This window comes from Saccharomyces paradoxus, chromosome VII (genome assembly GCF_002079055.1).
Source record: "Saccharomyces paradoxus chromosome VII, complete sequence".
In the NCBI taxonomy this organism is placed as follows: Eukaryota; Fungi; Ascomycota; class Saccharomycetes; order Saccharomycetales; family Saccharomycetaceae; genus Saccharomyces; species Saccharomyces paradoxus.
Genome location: NC_047493.1, coordinates 111,499 through 130,571, shown reverse-complemented (window position 1 = coordinate 130,571; position 19,073 = coordinate 111,499). Strand labels below are relative to the sequence as shown.

Below are 19,073 nucleotides of genomic sequence, written 5' to 3'. Positions count from 1 at the left end.
TTTTAAACCTATACAACGTTGAAAACTTCGTAGTATTATGATGTCAGGTACAACCGTAGAACAATTATCAGCTCACGGTTTATATGAAAGTTTAGTAAGGGTGCCTGAAGCTATCCTGGTACAACCTTTAGTATTAGTTACAATATATAAATCGAAGCGCAAGTACATAGATACACAGATAACAAAAGGTGGCTTACCATTTCTGAAACGGTACCCAAACATCGGTGACAATACCCTGGCTATTTACTACGAAATAATATGGAAATTGCCCCATTGTAATACAAGCGTGTTGAGGAAGAACGGCAAATTTGGTGCCTAATTTCAATGGAGTTGTTTCGTTCCAGTTTCTTGTTGACCTCAATATCCCATGTTCTTGAGAAACCCTAGCTACATACCATTCCCTATTGAAATCCTCGGATTTTAAAACTTGTTGCAAATTACTGCATATGCCAAACCCTTCTATCGAGGAGGCTTCCCGCGTTAGGCACATCACACCTGTATTACTCAACAATTCGCCTCTAGAAGCGTACGATGACAGTACTGTCCCCAATACGAAACCGGACAATTCGTGCTCTTGAACACAGCCTGTTGCCACCTGCTGCAGGTCATACATGCAGTAATTGCCGCAATGTATTTCAAGTGCGCCAACTAATTCAGCTGTAATGAATTTGACAAGGGTACTTTTATTATCGAGTTTCAAAGAATTTGAAGTTGGCGTAGCGCCTACGGAAAGTGTTAATTTAGAAGCATCGAAATTAGGGTCTACAGAGCACAAGACTTTGGCAGCGGAATTGACTGCTTTCACTTCTTCGATCAAAAGATTCTGAGTGTCGCTCATCGAAGTTGAAGAGTAGCTGTGCCCGGCATGTGCATAAAACCCATACGGTTCAATTATTTCTTTAATCTCTGACGAAGTCAGTCTTTTCAGAAGACTCAAAAATTCGGGAGAATCGAAAGCAAGGCCCGCCCTCTTAGTCCCCATATCGACTTTGATAAAAATCGACCATTTCTTGCCGGAAGCAGGTCTACCAAAATCTTTTAAATTCTCCAAATGTTCAATATTGTCCACAAAAATCTGAAAATTATCCACTCTTCTTGACAAACTGCTCAAAAGAGGAATAACCTCTGGAACGCAGCAGGGCAGACTATATGTTATATCGTCAATGTAATCCAAACATTGTCTATCTTGATAATTCAAAAGTTCTTCTGCTTCTTTTAAAGTTGATACTATTATAGCTCTTGTAGTGCGCTTAGCCAATGGTAGTCCATGGCCCAATTGCTTCAAAGTACCCTTTGCTGTCTTATGCGTCTTTATGTGAGCACGAAATTTGATTGGTACGCCACATTCCCCACTTAGCTCTTCAACGTTGTTCAACATTGTGGTACAATTCTTATCAAATTTTTCTTCATTAATAATGAAATTTGGTGTAGGTAAATCCTCGATTGAACACCCTTTATATTGGGATAGAACATCGCTCATTTCAAACTTTTTTAAAGAGCAATATTCAACTTCCTTATCAGTAAATGCAGTATTTATGTGACTACTCTTCAGTTCTTTTGTGCGTAATAAAATTGAGATAAACAGCAGAGAGAAACCTCTTGGTTTGGGAGTTTATATATGTATATCTATATTGTTGTCTCATGGTCTTGAGAGGCATTTTACCTCCGCGTTATCATTCTCCGACGGATTTCGGCCCGATATGGAAAGCTGTATTTAATGATAGAGTTTTGTTCAGGCATTTGCTGATGTTACATTGTGGGATGTATTTAATGTTCGAGGTAAAGTCAATCTGTGCGCCATTTCGTGAATTCAAATTATTCTTAGTTGGCCTAGCCTACCACTTCGAAACAGAGCAATGCAGGTTTAAGATAATCTTACCATAAGGTCAAAAGTAGATGAAACATTCGTGCGTGGAAATTAGTATGAAATGAGATATTGTTATCAGTAAATAGAGCAACTGCAACATATATTGATAGCCTATAGAGTTTTATTTACCGGAAATTTCAGTTAAACGTGCTTGCAAGTTCAGTATTTCATAAGCAATAAATCTTTGTGATGAATAGCTTTTGGTAACAACTACTTTGATAACATAGAAACAGAGAAGTGATTCTGGTGTGGGAGTAGTCTGTTTTTAGGTGTACGGCGGCAAATCCCCGGATTATTGAGAGTTTTATGTGTGTAAGTAACTGTCCCACAAGTGGTACTCTACTGTGACGGTTTGGAGATGCCTTTCAATTTCGAAACATCTTCCAGAGTTTTTTTCTTCAGTACTCGTAGATTTTTAGATAGTTCAATGCAATCCATGCAACGAACCATCAATCTAATATCATTCACTAACACAGTGGTTCTGTATATTGATTTTATGACATAATCAACGGGAGGTAGTGCATTTGCAGACGCCATATTTTCTAATGTCAAAACAGAAAATGCATTAAATGAACGATTGTCTCTATATGGCTTTCCAGAAGCTGAACTGGTTCTTGTGGTAGATCCATATGCTCGAATTGGACTTTGCGGGAAGGCAGATGATTTGAATAAAGGGTCCACAGAGTCGTCTATTTTGTCGACATGCTTGGCCTCCCTTTTTATTTTATTGAGCGAAAGCATCCCCAAGCCAAAATCGAATTCTTCCTCTTCCTTCCTCACCTCTCTGTCTTTACCTTCTTTGGCTTTGAAGGTGTTATTTTTTTCATGCGGTAGGTAATGACGTTTCTTGTCTTTTAGTACATCCTTCGTCATTTTATCGTCTTCTTTGTTTCTAAACCTTGCGTCCAAAATCTCAGCGGAATCTTCCCTTTCTATTTCTAACAAGTCTTGAAGTTGTTCTTGTTCTTCTTTCTCCTCTAAATCACTACTACTAATGCTGTTAGTACTGCTGCTGCTGATGGAACCATAATTCATATCAAACAAATGAAGGTTAAAGCTCCCGATATTGGTTTGCTGATCATCACTATCTTCAAAACTTTTGCGCTCTTTCGGCTCGAATTCGTCATAAAATGTTTTCGGATCTATTTCCTTACTTAAACTCGATTTCATCTTAACGCGTGGAGAAAATCCCGATGTTGATCTCCTTGAGCTCTGTATATTCATACTGTTTGGGAAACCAATGGAACCTACTGAATTGTGGCTATCTCTGGGCCCTCCAGCAAAGACTGTAGGAACATTTGTTGAAGAAGTATCCGGAGAGCCACCACCAGTTGCAGTTTTCTCGCCGTTTCCACTGCCGCTACTCTCTTGTGTACTCGACGACTGTGCTCTTGACTGCTTGCGTAACAAATCTGGGTCATAATATCCATTATCAATATTCTCTAGTGACACTTTCAATTTCGAAAATTCCTGGTAATTTTCGTTTGAAGCCAAATAATCATTTGTTCTTTCTTCGTCACCTTTATAGTAGTTGAGAATTTTGGTGCGGAAGGTTTCCATTGACGAGGTACATATTAAGGATAAACTTTCTTCTTTTTTAGCCAGAATCGAATATAAAACTTCAAGGACCAATTTATATAGTAATGGTATTTCATAAATCTTAGCCATTACTAATAAATCAAGAGCCACTGGTGCCAAAAGCCATTTGCTGTTTACTTGCCCAGTGTAAAAGAATTCTGCAAATGCTCTAACCGTGGAAGTTGGCCAAGGCATGTAGAGTGATCTTGGTGTTAGTAGAGGCTCTAACTCTAACGCAAAATTAGATTGTAAACTGTCAAAACTATCTGTATTCGAAGTAACAGATTGACGGCTCCATTCATTGTTTGATGATGTGGGGGTTTGTATTGTTTCATTCGCCTTCGGGAAAGAATTCATTCTCGGTTGTGTGTACTGCGATGTAGAACCCTCCTTTAAAGATTTTCCTAGCATTTGACCATCTAAGGACGCTCTTGGTGTTGTAGAAAATGCATTTTCTGTTTCTGGTGTACTAGAACGCCTGCCGATGTGCGACGATCTGCGAGAAGAAAATGGGCTAGCCTTGTTGGAATGCATATAATCTGTTAGGGTGTTGCTTCGCCTTGTATTTGAGCCAGTGCTCATTGCAGGACATGGTGGAGGGGGTTCATTGGGTTCTTTTGTTTGAGGAGGCAAAGGAACATTTAAAACACCTAAAACTGGTGGGGTCCCAAAGCTATCGCTTGTGCTTCTGCTGGAAATTGAGTTTCCACGTCTATCGGAGGAAGAGCTCACGTAGGAAATCGAACTTCTTGCACTTCTTGAGAATCTCCGGGGAGATAAATGGTTATGAGGATTTTGTAAAGTATGTTGTTGCGGTTGTTTACCGCACGATGTTCCACCATCTTCAAAGAGTGATGATGAAGTGAGCGGATGTGATGCACGACGTTGATGTTCTGCTTCAGATATAGATGACTTCAGAAGCTCACCGGAGGGAATGCTCATAAGTGACGATCTTCTTCGGCTTAATTCTTGAAGAGAAAGATTCGTCTCCAAGAGAGCTTCGGTATTTGACGTTATAGCTGCTTTTTCTTTGAAAGGTACTCTGAAGATCATACCGTTTGAAGAACTTGTTGTTGATGAACTTTCTGTCTTCCTAATGGGTCTATAAATACTGTTTGATTTTGATACAGGTTTTGGAGAAACCGGATCCTCATCATCCTCTTCATCATTATTACGCTGGTAATGAGGAGTGGAGTATAGTTCAGAAGAGGAGGAAGAGCTTGGTTCACCTGATGTACTAAGTGTATTCTGAACTTTCGCATCCGTATTTGCTGCTTGAGGACGTGCATTTTGAGCCTCGGAAACGCTTGTTCTCGCAAATATTGGGAAATTTTTTTCGAAGTAGTTGTCCAGCGAGCCCGATGAAGAAAGTCTACCTTCTTGTCTTACGGCTTTGGAGCTATTTCTAGATGAATGTGGTGAGAATTTTATTAGCGTAGATTGCGTACCAGTAGTTTCATAATCGGCACAAACTTTCGTATAACTTTGAGATAAGAGCATGTCGAAATAACGGCCCCATCTTTTTCTTAATAAATAACATGGTACACCAATGGAGTCGCCTTCACTAGTAATGAATTCAAAATCGGATAGAGGCTTCCCGTAAATCTCTAAAGCGTCTTTACCTAGAACCATGGCATACGGTGGGAACACAGATTGAATGGAAGACATTTCCAAGGGCGGAGCTATATATCTAATGTAGTTTTCAAATTGGGAGGTAGCTGATGAAGTGAAGCTTACCTTTTTTAATGGAGTGTCCTTATGTTTGGCAAAGTTTTCTATGGGTGTCGGTGAAGATGAAGCTGAGATCTTACGATGAGGTAGTTGTATTGTCTTGTTAAAGATATTTACCAGAGGTAATCCAAAAGTGGAAAGGTGGTCAAACCTTTGCACACTCGGTGAATAGTAATCGTCAGTCTTAGTTCCCAACAAAATTGTCTGATGATGCGATTTCCAGACAAATACCCTCCAGAATCGATGTTTGTTGATATCACAGTCAGGACAGGCAGTAGCGACCCGCGACCACTTGCCCGAGTTAATATCGTATATGAAGCAATGGAAGTTAGAAGATTGGTAATTTGGGTGAAACCCGCCGATCACGATATTAAATCCGAAGTAGTCACCTGTTGGCGCTAATAGCTCATACGGAACATTCAATAGTTTTTTCGGTAACGCCGGATTCGAGGGCATTCTAATTCCTCGCGAATCAGACAATAGGGGCAACGCCACTATAGGTGAGTTTTCCTTTATTTTTGATGGATCCTTTCCAAGAAATTCGTCTATTTGATCACTTCTCATGTAGAATGCCAGTGCTGGAACATTGGCCTCATTATTTTCAACCAGAATAGAAAAATTCTGGTCCTTTGATAATGCTAAGGGTATGCCATTGACATTTGTGGTGATTTCCATCGGTTCTTTGGGTATGGTTTCGGATTGCCAGCAATTCTGTGATATGTTATAGATGTCTATTTTTTTCACCGGCTGATCCATATTATTAAGTCCTCCAACAATTATTAGTTTTGTGTCTCTACTATCGTTATTTTCGTTCTTTACATGCATGGTATGGTTGAACCTTCTCGCTATTTGAGGGTCATCGCTCAAAAGCGACCATTTCTTGGTATTTAAATCTAGCTTCCATAGCTCATTTGTAGCGATCAACTCATACCCACTCTGAGGAGACACTGTGAGCCCACCAAATATATATAAACAGCCATCTAAATAGCATAAGGAATGGAATAGCCTTTCCTTGAGCGGGGATTCGAGATATTTGCCTTTCTTAATGTCCATTCGAATGTCTTTTGTATCAGTATCTGTTTTGAAACTGGAGTTCTCTGCCTTTAATAACTCCTCAGTCCTTTGGTCAAACGATGTTTTTACTCTATACCAGGTTCTAGACATCAAGTCTAAGAAAAAGGTCTCTTTACTTATCCACTCGTTTAAGTTCTTGAAAGAACTGCCATTATTTTTTTCCTTTGCAAAGAAAAGGATAAGTTCCTTTTGCAATTGCATGGAATTTACAATGGGTAGGTTCAAAGGGATGGTTAAGCCGCCATGCACAAATATATTGGACCTGGTTAGCGTTACCGCGGAACCTGTCCTGTAGTCCAACGTCAACCTTTTTCTGGCGCATTCATCAAACTCGTTGGAATCGGAAGCTAGTGGCAGTGGTGGAAGCTTCAGAGGGTAGCAGAAGCAAGTGGATGGTTGTAACAAAGGCATACTACGTTGAAGCAGGTGCGGATTATTACTTGTTTTTGATTTGCACGCGCGCTATGTTACCTTATATATAGTAAAACAGAAAAGTCTCTAAAGCGCCTTCACCATGTAATACTTGCAAGTGTGGTTATCGACAAAGGAAGGAGAAGAGTTCTCAAATAATCGTGGTAAACGGGCACTGTGAAGTTGAAATTGACTTTGCCAGATCTTGCGCTACCAACTCATCAGAAAGGCTAATCTTACTCTGGACTTCTCTTGCGGTCCACGGAGTCTGCCTTAGCCACACGCCAGCCCCCTGTGAGCGTCTTCTTTTTTTTTTTTTTTTTCAGAACTTTCTGCCGTAGCTCGCGAGATTGGCAACTATACGTCAATATTATTGACTTTTATATATTTGACTAGTATTTATAGAATGGTTGACAACCAGGCCATGCCAAAAAGACAGAGTGCTATAGGGTATATCTCGATAATAGTCTTGCTCTTGGTAACCCATGAAACAGCGGCTACGGACCACGTCAGGCACAGAGCCATGACCACCAGTTTCACAAGCGACAGGATCCTTACGATCCAGCGGTTTTGCTTGCCGATGTGGTAGGCCAACGGTAGTAGTAGCTGTGAGACTAAAGCGTTCAGCACTTGTGGGAATAAGCAATATCCGGAAATGGAAATGTACGAAATTACCGACACCTTCTGTTGTGGCTTGGTAAGTCTCAGATGCAGTGCCATCACCAGCAAAATGAACCAACTAGACACGAAAAGGCTCGAGAACAGCGACCGCGCATGCGATACGAACAGAGAATACAGTATGATAAACGCAAGAGGCGCCCATAGGTCGCAATTGGCTGAAATGTCGTTATCCTCCACGCCCACCCCATCATCAGAGCAGCTAAAGAATGAGGGGAAATGCGGGTATACCACTTGTTTCAGTCTGGAGTTGATTTCCACCACATCTCGCTTTAGCGTCTGTAGTACGGTCTCGTCCAGCGTACCTCTGCTGCCTGAGTTTTGAAGAACTCCGCCTATGCTGTCAGCCGCACCTCTAGGAGCGGATAAGGGTGCATCTGGTTCTATAAAGTCAGGCTCAATGGTAGTGTCTTCTCTCCCATATGACATTTTGCGTGCTCTCTTGTGGCTATTCCTTCTACCAGTAAAAACAAAGCAGCTTTACTTGCTATTATAAAAGGGGACGAAAAATGGTACTGTGAGATCATTACGCCGGGTATCCAATTCGTTGAAAAAAGACGCGAGGAAAGTCGGAAAATTCGTGCAAAACAGCCTAAGAGATCGGGTCGGTTTAGCATTTTGACACGAAACTTGTAATGAAATAAAAGCAATACTTGGTGAAACTGCAACTTTTATAGCACCCTCGGCACAAAAGTACACACGCACAAGGATGGCCTCACTTGCTACTAGATTTGTCATTGCCTGCTTCCTATTCTTCTCGGCGTCCGCCCATAATGTCCTTCTTCCAGCGTATGGCCGTAGATGTTTCTTCGAAGACTTGAGTAAGGGTGACGAGCTCTCCATTTCGTTCCAGTTCGGTGATAGAAACCCTCAATCCAGTAGTCAACTGACTGGCGACTTTATCATTTACGGGCCGGAAAGACATGAAGTTTTGAAAACCGTCAGGGACACCTCGCATGGTGAAATCACATTGTCTGCTCCATACAAGGGACATTTCCAGTATTGCTTCCTGAACGAGAACACTGGTATCGAAACAAAAGATGTCACCTTTAACATTCATGGGGTGGTATACGTGGATTTGGATGACCCAAACACTAATACATTGGACAGTGCCGTGAGGAAGCTCTCCAAATTAACCAGGGAAGTCAAGGATGAACAAAGTTACATTGTTATTAGAGAAAGGACACACAGAAACACTGCGGAATCGACCAACGATCGTGTTAAATGGTGGTCCATCTTCCAATTGGGTGTTGTTATTGCAAACTCTCTATTCCAGATATACTACTTGAGAAGATTCTTTGAGGTCACATCCTTAGTCTAAGTAAAGCAGGAAAATGGAGTTCATATCTATTTACTTTTGTCTACATACGATTACATACACGATCAGCCAACATGAAGTCGTGAATTCTCGGTTTCACTCTTTTTACCTTGATTCTTCTACGGTTTTTCCCTGTGCCAATTATACGTAAATATATATATGTGCTTCAGGACGCGCCATAAAACAATCATAGGGTACAGAGAATCAAATGTGTGAATATAAATTAAAAGCTTGGAAGAGACAAACGCCCGCAAAATTCGCTAGGTATGTCTAGTACGCTATTTTGATTTCGACTCTTGGAAGGGAAAGGATTCCATCCATGCGATAAAAAAGATAGCCCTGTAGGGGGCTCGAACCCCTAACCTTATGATTAAGAGTCATACGCGCTACCGATTGCGCCAACAAGGCTATTTCGTTGGAAAAACAAATCATAAATAAGTCGTTTGATTCAGCAAACTGCACTTCCAACATGGGAACTTTTGCTAGTTGTTCAAAGAATATTTAGTTCCTTCTGAGAATTGGGTGAATAATTAGATAATTGTTGGGATTCCATTGTTACTAAAAACTATAATATTAGGTATACAGAATATACTAGAAGTTCTCCTCGAGGATATAGGAATCCACAAAAGGGAATCGATAGTTCTACATAGTGTTTTTACTTTCAATCCTTGCATTTCAGCTTCCATTAGATTGGATGACTGTTTCTCAATCTTTATGCTATCCTCTTACACCGCATGTTATAATATAATACTAAATAGATGATATTAGAATTTCATTCCCACAGGTTAAAATTTAGATGGCGGACTATAGATATTTTAAAACTGCTGTTACATTTTTTTTCAAAGTCAGTTTTTTAATAGATCGTACCTTTGAAGAATTTATTCTTGATTCGCGGTCACGCGAAGTGTGAGTACATACAATTGCCACTTTTTTCTATAACTGTATATATTTTTTATTCATCCGATCAAAAATCTGTCATTTCGAAGGAGTCATCAATTTCAGTGCTCGGAAGGCTAGTATACTTCTTTTTTTTCTTCGTTTTCAATTTTGATCCTGCTTTATTGGATGTACTATTTGTGGGTGCTCCGCCTTCTAACTGCTCATCTTGTGCTAAATCATCCTCTATGCCAAGCCCGCTCTCCAAATCGTCTGCCCACGAAACAGTCTTATTGGGACTCTCATGCTGCCTGTTATTTGGGTCGACTAAAATTGTGTGACGTGCTTTCCTTCTCACTCTTCTATCGTAAACATAAACTGCAATAACAACTATCAAAAACGTTACGATGGTAACTACTACTGCTTTGTGTTTGTACATTGAAATTTCTTCCGCAAATTCTTCTGCTTCTTCTTCCTCTTGTTCATATTCTAAAGATTTGTGTCTGCTATCCTCGAGGCCTTGGTTACTTTCTTTTTCATCATCATCGTCTTCATCTTCTTCATCGTCGTCATCGTCGTCATCGTCGTCATCGTCATCGTCATCGTCATCATCTTCATCTTCATTATCATTGTCACCATTATTGGCTTCTTTTTCTTTCCCTTCTTCATTTTGCACTTCTTGCTCTTCCTCTTGAAGATTTTCTTCTGGCTTATCGCCGCTTTCAGTGGTAGTATTCTCATCACTATCGTCGTCAGTAGTAACCATAACATTTTTCCCATCAATATCAGAGATCATGACTTTGTTCAAATAAATATCAACAATACCTCTACTCACTAAACCTTTATCAAAGGGTACCATGTGGGAAGCGTTATAAACACTAATAAACGTCAAATTTCTATCATACTTCACGTATCCACTAAATTCGTCATTGTCATCTGAACTATCCGATTTATGGATCCAATCGAATGACATGGCGTCGTCGCTAAACCCCTTTACTCCACCCCATTGGAGGTTCTCTATGGTGTCCAATACGCCCTTGTTATTACAAATCAAATCTTTGTCACCATTGAACAAGATAACCTCTATACCACTTTCAAGTAGTTGGGGCAACAAATGGACAGATGGTTTAGAGACAGGATTAGACAATTTAGTTCCAACGCTAATAGTACATTCATCCCAATGATTAATTTTATCAGAATCTAGATGCAATGAATCAATAACACCTGGCGTGCTGAAGAATTTTCGGACAAAAGAAATGTCCTCCGGCCAGTTCATACCACAAGATGGATAGCTGTCTCTTAAATTGAAGTTATACATGTTCAAGCAATCCGCATTTCCCTTTTGGGAAGATTCTCTTGTATAAGACAATAGCAGGTTCAGAATATTTTCACATTCCCCATACGAAAAATGGGTTGTCTCATCTGTACTGGCAGAGTTCACCAGATTCTGGCAATTCTCGTGTGCATTCGTTAAGCGTTTAAAATCGGGGTTGCTTTTATCAATCAGTTTGTTCTCCATAGCAAACGGAAAGAACGATAGGGACTGTGTATTAGGGTCAATCCATCCGTTACCAATCAATAGCGCCTTCAAGTCGTAAGTATCCCCATCAATTTTGGAGAATTTGTTATGATTCAAAATTGCGTTAGCAAAGAATGGTATATATTGGCCAGCATAACTTTCGCCCGATATTATAATTTCCCTAGTAAGGTCCTCAGGAAAAATCTTGAAGTAATTCTCTAGGAAATCCATAAAATGTTTAGTGACATCTCCTAGGTCTTCATCAAATTTGCTTTTGTCGATTTTATCTTTATTCTGTTCGACGGAAAACCCGGTACCAGTGGGTTGATCGATAAACAGAAGATCGCCTTTAGAAATCCAGGACCCTTCATTTAGATAAAGTTTACCGTCTGAATTCACCCTAAAAGGGCCGGATTCGACCAAAGCACCATCCATAGAAGAGCAACCGGGTCCACCGTTTAACCATATGATTAAGGGACGATCGACATTGCCATTAGAGTTGTTATTTGCAAATTTCCAAAAAAAATACTCCAAGTCAGAGCCATCCTGTTCATCTGCATCTTCGGAACGTAAAGGAATGTGACCAGCATGCATCTGTGGAATATTTGAGGGGTCTTCCACCTCGGATAACCCCGGCAATAGCTCATATGCCACTTTGTACTCCTCAGATGACGGAAGGGATACTGAGATCCTTATTAAAGCAAAAATGGCAAGCCATGTTGCAAACCACCCATTGTAGAACATCTATCCAGATCTTTATAGCTACGTTTTTCTATAACCAAGGTACGCTTAAAAGAGTTTTCTCGAATAGATGGGGGTACCTGAAGGTTATGTGAAGATATCGCTTTTCTCAATGTTTACTACATTATCAAAATGTTTCGATTTTTTTTCTTTTTTTCCCTACTATTTCGGTTCCGGCATTCAGTAAACTAGTTCACATATTGGTGACAAAAGTTGAGATTTGTAGTAGAAAAGCTCGCAATTAACCTAGCAGAGCGGACTTATTTGAACTTTGTTGATGCAAGAGTAAGTTATCCGTCAATACTATAAAAGATGTTAATAGCATTTTTCATGCTGCGGCTGTGATCGTTGGAATAAAAATATGAAATTAACTATCGTCTATGGACCAGTAATTATGCTAATAGTATATTATCATATACGGTGTTGGGAGGTGACATAGATCACGGGACCAACAGAATTGAGAATTAGGTGAATAATGGATAATTTTCTTGGGATTCCATTTTTGTTAAAGGATAAAAATATTAGGTATACAGAATATACTAGAAGTTCTCCTCAAGGATATAGGAATCCACGAAAGGGAATCGATAGTTCTACATAGTGTTTTTACTTTATCTTCTTTCCTTTTATACGTTGTCATTCATTATCCTATAACATTATCAATCCTTGCATTTCAGCTTCCATTAGATTGGATGACTGTTTCTCAATCTTTATGCCATCCTCTTGCACCGCATATTATAATATAATATTAAATAGATGATATTAGAATTTCATTTCCAACAATTAGAATATCATTCCAACAAGAAAATAAATGATTCGACCGTATAAAACGAAAGAGGAATCGATAGTAGTATTATGTAGGATTGCCTATTCCTCTCGTGGATTCACCAACTACTCACATAGAATTGCCGGATTAAGACCTAGAACTCCTTCACAGTTATGCTGATTGCATTTATCTTCGATCGAATTCGAAGAACTCATCCTTGTTAGCTCAGTTGGTAGAGCGTTCGGCTTTTAAGCGCTTTTGCTTAAGCAAGGATACCGAAATGTCAGGGGTTCGAGCCCCCTATGAGGAGTTCTTCTTTTTTTGGTCCCTCTGCTAAGTTCTTTTACCATCTAGTGAAATCATATATATCATCCAAAAAATTCCCAATTAGCTGATAACCACAGTCCTTCTTTATCTCATTTGGGAATTGGACTTCTGAATTGTCTATTCATATGACACCACAAAATTGCGTTGGAATAATGAAAGACATCCGGGTACCTTATAAGTCATTTTTTCCTTTTTTTATCACATTTTTCACTCTCCACTTTTTCACTTTCTCGAGGTCTAATCTATGACTAATAGTAAGTGAATGGAAAATTTGGAAATATGTGTCTTGCAATCTTTTCCTTATCTTGCACACCTTCTTATACACATCTTTAGAACTATATATTTAGTTTGATTATATCTTTGAAAAGCTATTTCTTTTCTCATTTTTCTACTCTACTAAGTTGAACCCTGCTATTGATACGGACACTCAATAGGACAGCGATCGTGTTACTATCATGACTTTACCTGAATCGAAAGACTTTTCTTACTTGTTTTCGGATGAAACCAATGCCCGTAAACCATCTCCACTGAAGACCTGCATTCATCTTTTCCAAGATCCTAACATTATCTTTTTGGGTGGTGGCCTGCCATTGAAGGATTATTTCCCATGGGATAATCTATCCGTAGATTCACCCAAGCCTCCTTTTCCTCAGGGTATTGGAGCTCCAATTAATGAGCAGAATTGTACAAGATACACCGTCAACAAAGATTATGCTGATGCGAGTGCCAATCCTTCTAACGATATTCCATTGTCAAGAGCTTTGCAATACGGGTTCAGTACTGGTCAACCTGAACTGTTAAACTTCATTAGGGATCATACTAAGATTATCCACGACTTGAAATATAAGGACTGGGACGTTTTAGCTACTACAGGTAACACTAATGCTTGGGAATCTACTCTGAGAGTCTTTTGTAACAGAGGTGATGTTATCTTAGTCGAAGCACATTCTTTTTCATCTTCATTAGCTTCCGCAGAAGCTCAAGGTGTCATTACCTTCCCTGTGCCAATTGATGCTGATGGTATCATTCCTGAAAAACTGGCTAAAGTCATGGACAACTGGACGCCTGGTGCTCCAAAACCAAAGTTATTATACACTATTCCAACTGGCCAAAATCCAACTGGTACCTCCATAGCAGACCATAGAAAGGAGGCGATTTACAAGATCGCCCAAAAGCACGACTTCCTAATCGTAGAAGATGAACCTTACTACTTCTTACAAATGAATCCTTACATCAGAGATTTGAAGGAAAGAGAGAAGGCACAAAGTTCTCCAAAGCAAGATCATGATGAATTTTTGAAATCTTTGGCAAACACTTTCCTTTCCTTGGATACAGAAGGTCGTGTCATTAGAATGGATTCATTTTCAAAAGTTTTGGCCCCAGGGACAAGATTGGGTTGGATTACAGGTTCATCCAAGATTTTGAAGTCTTACTTGAGTTTGCATGAAATGACCATTCAAGCCCCAGCAGGTTTTACACAAGTTTTGGTTAATGCCACGCTATCCAGGTGGGGTCAAAAGGGTTACTTGGACTGGTTGCTTGGTCTGCGTCATGAGTACACGTTGAAGCGTGATTGTGCCATCGATGCCCTTCACAAGTATTTGCCACAATCTGATGCGATTGTCATCAACCCACCGATTGCAGGCATGTTCTTCACCGTGAATATTGACGCGTCCATTCACCCCGAGTTTAAATCAAAATACAACTCAGACCCTTACCAGTTAGAACAGAGTATTTACCACAAAGTGATTGAACGTGGTGTTCTAGTGGTTCCCGGTTCTTGGTTTAAGAGTGAAGGTGAAACGGAACCTCCTCAACCTGCTGAATCGAAAGAAGTCAGTAACCCAAATATAATTTTCTTCAGAGGTACCTATGCTGCTGTCTCTCCTGAAAAGTTAACTGAAGGTTTGAAAAGATTGGGTGATACTATATACGAAGAATTCGGGATTGCCAGATAAATAAGTGAATTTAGTGGAAGAATATATTAGGGTCAAAATAAGATTTATACGTATGTGTATATTGTTTTAATTTTGAAAAAGTTTTTATTTTTCCGAAAGATAGGAAGTGGACACTAAATATAATATTTTATTTTTCATTAAGAGTACAACTTTATATATATATAAGAAAATGCACACAATAAAAATCTACAACGTGAATAGGAACCGAAAAGATGATATGAAAAATCTCTAGATCACACTGGCTTAGGTGGAATCCTGTGGTTCCAATTGGTCCAAGACCTCACAATTTGGATGAATAACGTAAACAGTTTTATTAGTTTCACTTTCCACATTTTCCTCATCTCTTAAATTGTGTCTGGTACCACGGATCTCCATTAAAATTCTATCCTTGACCAACCTTTTTATGACTTTAAACGCTAACTTCCTCTCTTCCCAATATTCTGCCAATGAGCCCAAATCGTTCTCCTTCTGTAACAAGTACCAATCGACTATATCGACAGCAGTTAGTTCTTCCGCACCCTCTTTATCTACCTCAGCAATCTTTCTAACGATCATGTTCATCATTGACACATATTTATCATACGTCACCGTTGTTTTCTTTTTCTCGCTTGGACCTGGACGAGCTGTAGTTTCGCTTTGTCCCTCACCTGAATCTGCTGGCAGTTCACTCGTTGTTCCACTCGCTTCCGTTTCATGATCATTGTTGCCATTACCGTCATTGTTATCATTGTTTCCAGACGCGGGGTGATCTTGGCTTTCTATGTTATCAAATTCTTCGTCCATTTCCACATCATCCACATCAACACGAATAATACTTTGCCTCAAAAGATCGTAAGCTTCTGCGATAAATGATGGAGTAATTTCATCGACACAATTGGCCCTCGCGATAGCTTCTGATAATCTAATCATACTTTCGAGCTGCCTAACTGTGATTCTATAACTCGACCTACTAAATCCTTGAGCATCATCCTTTCTTAGTTCCTTATACTTCTCGACTAAATATGAACGGGCTTCTTTGGTTAAAATTGGTTTAAAAGTACGTGCATATTTGATATAACGACGTAGCTGTTCTGCACTGAATGGCGGCTCAATGGCTTCATCTCTTTTCATGTGTAAATCAACGATATGAGATGCCAATTCAGTATCAATTTTTTCGTTACAATCATCAAGAATAACAAAGAATAAATCGAATCTTGACATGATTGGCGCGGTCATGTTTAAATTACCTCTCAGCGATAGTTTTCTATTGTATCTTCCACCTACCGGATTTGCTGCGGCTAAAATTGATGTTCTTGCATTTAAAGTCGCATGAATACCAGCCTTGGCAATAGAGATGGTCTGTTGTTCCATAGCTTCATGAATGGCAACTTGATCCGAGATATCCATTTTATCAAATTCATCGATACAGCAAATGCCGTTATCAGCAAGCATTAGAGCACCTGCTTCGATTGTATAATCACCTCCCTCCTCATCTCTCACAACTGCGGCTGTTAAACCAGCAGCCGATGACGCCTTACCGGAAGTGTAAACTGATCTTGGCGCAAACCCCACTACGTATTTCAAAAATTGAGATTTAGAAGTAGAAGGATCACCAACAACGCAAATGTTGATATCACCTCTTAGTTTGATCCCTTCTACAGTACTCTTATGAACACCACCAAGCATCTGAAGTAAAATACCCTTCTTTACAGCTTCATGACCAAACACGGCGGGAGCAATGGATTTGACCAATTTATCGTAAATATGTTCATCTTTAACCATTTCCTTCAGTTCATTAATTTCATCTGAACTCAAACTGTTCAAAAATACTTCTTGATCTCTTTCATTATCTTGGTATACATTATTAGCTTGTAAGTTAGCAGCCATCTGGAGTTCAGTTTCTCGATTATTGGAACTTGTATCAGGACTATTTGCACCAATGTTTGAGCCAATGCTGATAACATGACATGCCAGAAAACTAATCTTGTATGTCAAATCGCGAACACCTAGTGAGCGTAATCCTGTGACACCACTGTTTAAACCTTCAGTAGTCTTCGAAATACCTCTAGTATCTAATGTTGAACTTGGCTTCACACCTGGTAGCCCTAATTGCGTAACATCAGGTACTACAATTTCCACACCAGTAAACTTGCAACGGTCACCGGGCTTGGCTCTTTCAACACTATCACCTCGAAGAATGACGTCCAGCGTACGTGGCATGGAGCCTGTGGGTATTTCGTTGGCGTTTTCTTGAATCCTGACCTTCTGCCAATCAAGAAATCTTGACCTAGCAACATTTAATGTCCAAAAGGCTCTATTTTCACATGACGGATTTGGACAAAATGTCGGTTCAGTGTATTTAAAGGACTGCTCTACGTTATCGACGATGGCACGGCACATATCACATGTAAAGCTTGCCTTGTATAATTCTGGACGGACCTCGGATGTTCTCGTTACCGTCCCTGATATACTCATTAATGATCCAATCTTTTCAGATCTAATGTCACGAATTCTGTGAACTGTTGGTAGATTGAAGAAACTAATTTGGAAAACACGTTCTGTTTGTTCAGGTGATGTAGAAGTTGTTATTGACCTTGTTGCCATGGCAGATGTCCCGTTCCCTGGTGCGGCTGATGACCCAGAATCTCTTGGTAGACTCGACCCATTCATGTCATCGTCCTGTTGTTCGTCATCGTCTGCTTGACCTTCATCACCCCCAGATCTGTTCAAGGTGTCGCTTGTGTTTAACAATTCAGGTGAATACTTTCTTACCACTCTTCTCAAACCCTTTTGTAAGAAAGGCAAAAATCTGTAATATTGTTCCGAGATAGCCATAGCTAGAGCGCCATTTTCTCTCATGGATAAGTGCTGATAATCTATATAAATGGTGTTTAGGTCATATATTTTCATAAATTCAATTTGGGCTCTATAAACTTTTTCGACTTCACCAGTATCAGTGGATTGGACAGAAAAATCTTCCAAAAACTGTTCGAACGCTTCGCGAACTTTTTCACCAGTAACGTCGTCAACCTTCTTAACGTGATTCAGAGCTCTACTTTTGAAGCTTCTGGCAGGTTCATTACCCTCTATATCATTAGTTGCGGAACCATCGGTATGCAACCTTTGAGAACTGAACTGAGTGGAATCGTTAACAAAAGGACCTGTTTGTGAATTGGTGGTATGCGGTTGGGAAGAACTTGGAAAATGTAGCCTTGAGCCTATTTGTGAATCAAGTCCGCTACTGCTCCCGAAGCCAGCACCTATCGACGATGGCGGCGGAGAGGAGTTAGAAGGCCTATTACTACTTGGTGTGTCAGCTGGAAATGGGGATGACATTAAAAAACTTGTTTGAACCTCTGCCGAAGTGTCTTTCCTATCCTCGAGTGGGCGAAGTGGATGATACTCACTGCAAATCACTCAAATATGAAATATTTGGTTATTATTGTAGATTGAAGAAAGAAAAAAAAGCTTCAAGAAGCGCCTTTTAGGCGCTTTTCCTAAAAAGGAAATTTAATGGACGCACCTAGATGAGGATACCAAACACCGACAGAACGGCAGTAGAACAAGTACACAAATGTTATTAATATTGGAATAAAAATCAACTGTTTTTATCGGCCAGTAGCAATGTTACTAATGTATTGTATACAGTATGAGAAGATGACATAAACGGTAAAATAGTGAACGCTAAAACGCAAGGATTAAAATAAGGTAATGGGATGAATGTGTGGTAACGCATAAAACGCAAGAGAAAATAATAGTACTATCATGTAAATTGCTCAACCCATTTGTGGATCAACAAATTTTCGAGAATTCCTGCCGTATTCGTATACCGGATAATAACGCCTTTATTAGGAGATGAAATCGAAGCAACTATTTCAATGTTCACCTATTTCTCAAGATGATGGCTAATTATTCGCCACAGGAACCGCAAAAATTATCATCAAAATTGTATCGATCTCATTTTTGCCTGAACAAGAATCAACTATTCAGCTCCATATCGGATTGAAAGTCATGACCGTAAGATCATTCTGTCTTATTGGAAGAAATAAACAATTGATATCATCATCAAAGGTGCGTGCGTCATAGTTGAGTTGTTCAATTTGAATTGGTTGCCCTGCATCATAACACAATAGTTGTGTCCACCATTTTCTTTAAAGCCGCGAGGATGAATCTTCGAATCGGGGTTATAATTATAACAGGTTGACCGAAGATAGTAAAGCACTGATATCAATTCCTGTTAAACCGCCGTGTTG

General features: G+C 39.7%; 7 protein-coding genes and 2 non-coding genes across 9 annotated transcripts; 3 read left to right on the top strand and 6 right to left on the bottom strand.

Moving 5' to 3' along the window:
* Positions 1–193: 193 nt before the first annotated feature.
* On the bottom strand, positions 194–1,480 carry DSD1 (D-serine ammonia-lyase DSD1; the record flags this gene model as incomplete). Its single annotated transcript, XM_033910291.1, has 1 exon — positions 194–1,480. One exon carries the CDS (start codon positions 1,478–1,480, stop codon positions 194–196), a length of 1,287 nt encoding a protein of 428 aa, XP_033766182.1.
* Positions 1,481–2,206: 726 nt separating this feature from the next.
* MDS3 (Mds3p) lies at positions 2,207–6,661 on the bottom strand (the record flags this gene model as incomplete). Its single annotated transcript, XM_033910290.1, has 1 exon — positions 2,207–6,661. One exon carries the CDS (start codon positions 6,659–6,661, stop codon positions 2,207–2,209), a length of 4,455 nt encoding a protein of 1,484 aa, XP_033766181.1.
* A 399-nt stretch (positions 6,662–7,060) lies between these two features.
* YIP4 (Yip4p) lies at positions 7,061–7,768 on the bottom strand (the record flags this gene model as incomplete). The annotated part of the gene is made up of 1 exon (XM_033910289.1): positions 7,061–7,768. One exon carries the CDS (start codon positions 7,766–7,768, stop codon positions 7,061–7,063), a length of 708 nt encoding a protein of 235 aa, XP_033766180.1.
* A 280-nt stretch (positions 7,769–8,048) lies between these two features.
* On the top strand, positions 8,049–8,660 carry EMP24 (Emp24p; the record flags this gene model as incomplete). The annotated part of the gene is made up of 1 exon (XM_033910288.1): positions 8,049–8,660. The coding sequence occupies one exon, from the start codon at positions 8,049–8,051 to the stop codon at positions 8,658–8,660; it is 612 nt and encodes a 203-aa protein (XP_033766179.1).
* A 332-nt stretch (positions 8,661–8,992) lies between these two features.
* On the bottom strand, positions 8,993–9,065 carry SPAR_Gtrna4K. Its single transcript has one exon. It is a non-coding gene; the product is annotated as a tRNA-Lys (tRNA).
* A 556-nt stretch (positions 9,066–9,621) lies between these two features.
* KEX1 (serine-type carboxypeptidase) lies at positions 9,622–11,796 on the bottom strand (the record flags this gene model as incomplete). The annotated part of the gene is made up of 1 exon (XM_033910287.1): positions 9,622–11,796. One exon carries the CDS (start codon positions 11,794–11,796, stop codon positions 9,622–9,624), a length of 2,175 nt encoding a protein of 724 aa, XP_033766178.1.
* A 974-nt stretch (positions 11,797–12,770) lies between these two features.
* SPAR_Gtrna3K lies at positions 12,771–12,866 on the top strand. The gene has a single exon. It is a non-coding gene; the product is annotated as a tRNA-Lys (tRNA).
* A 472-nt stretch (positions 12,867–13,338) lies between these two features.
* Positions 13,339–14,841, top strand: ARO8 (bifunctional 2-aminoadipate transaminase/aromatic-amino-acid:2-oxoglutarate transaminase; the record flags this gene model as incomplete). Its single annotated transcript, XM_033910286.1, has 1 exon — positions 13,339–14,841. The coding sequence occupies one exon, from the start codon at positions 13,339–13,341 to the stop codon at positions 14,839–14,841; it is 1,503 nt and encodes a 500-aa protein (XP_033766177.1).
* Positions 14,842–15,084: 243 nt separating this feature from the next.
* MCM6 (MCM DNA helicase complex subunit MCM6) lies at positions 15,085–18,156 on the bottom strand (the record flags this gene model as incomplete). Its single annotated transcript, XM_033910285.1, has 1 exon — positions 15,085–18,156. The coding sequence occupies one exon, from the start codon at positions 18,154–18,156 to the stop codon at positions 15,085–15,087; it is 3,072 nt and encodes a 1,023-aa protein (XP_033766176.1).
* Positions 18,157–19,073: the final 917 nt, after the last annotated feature.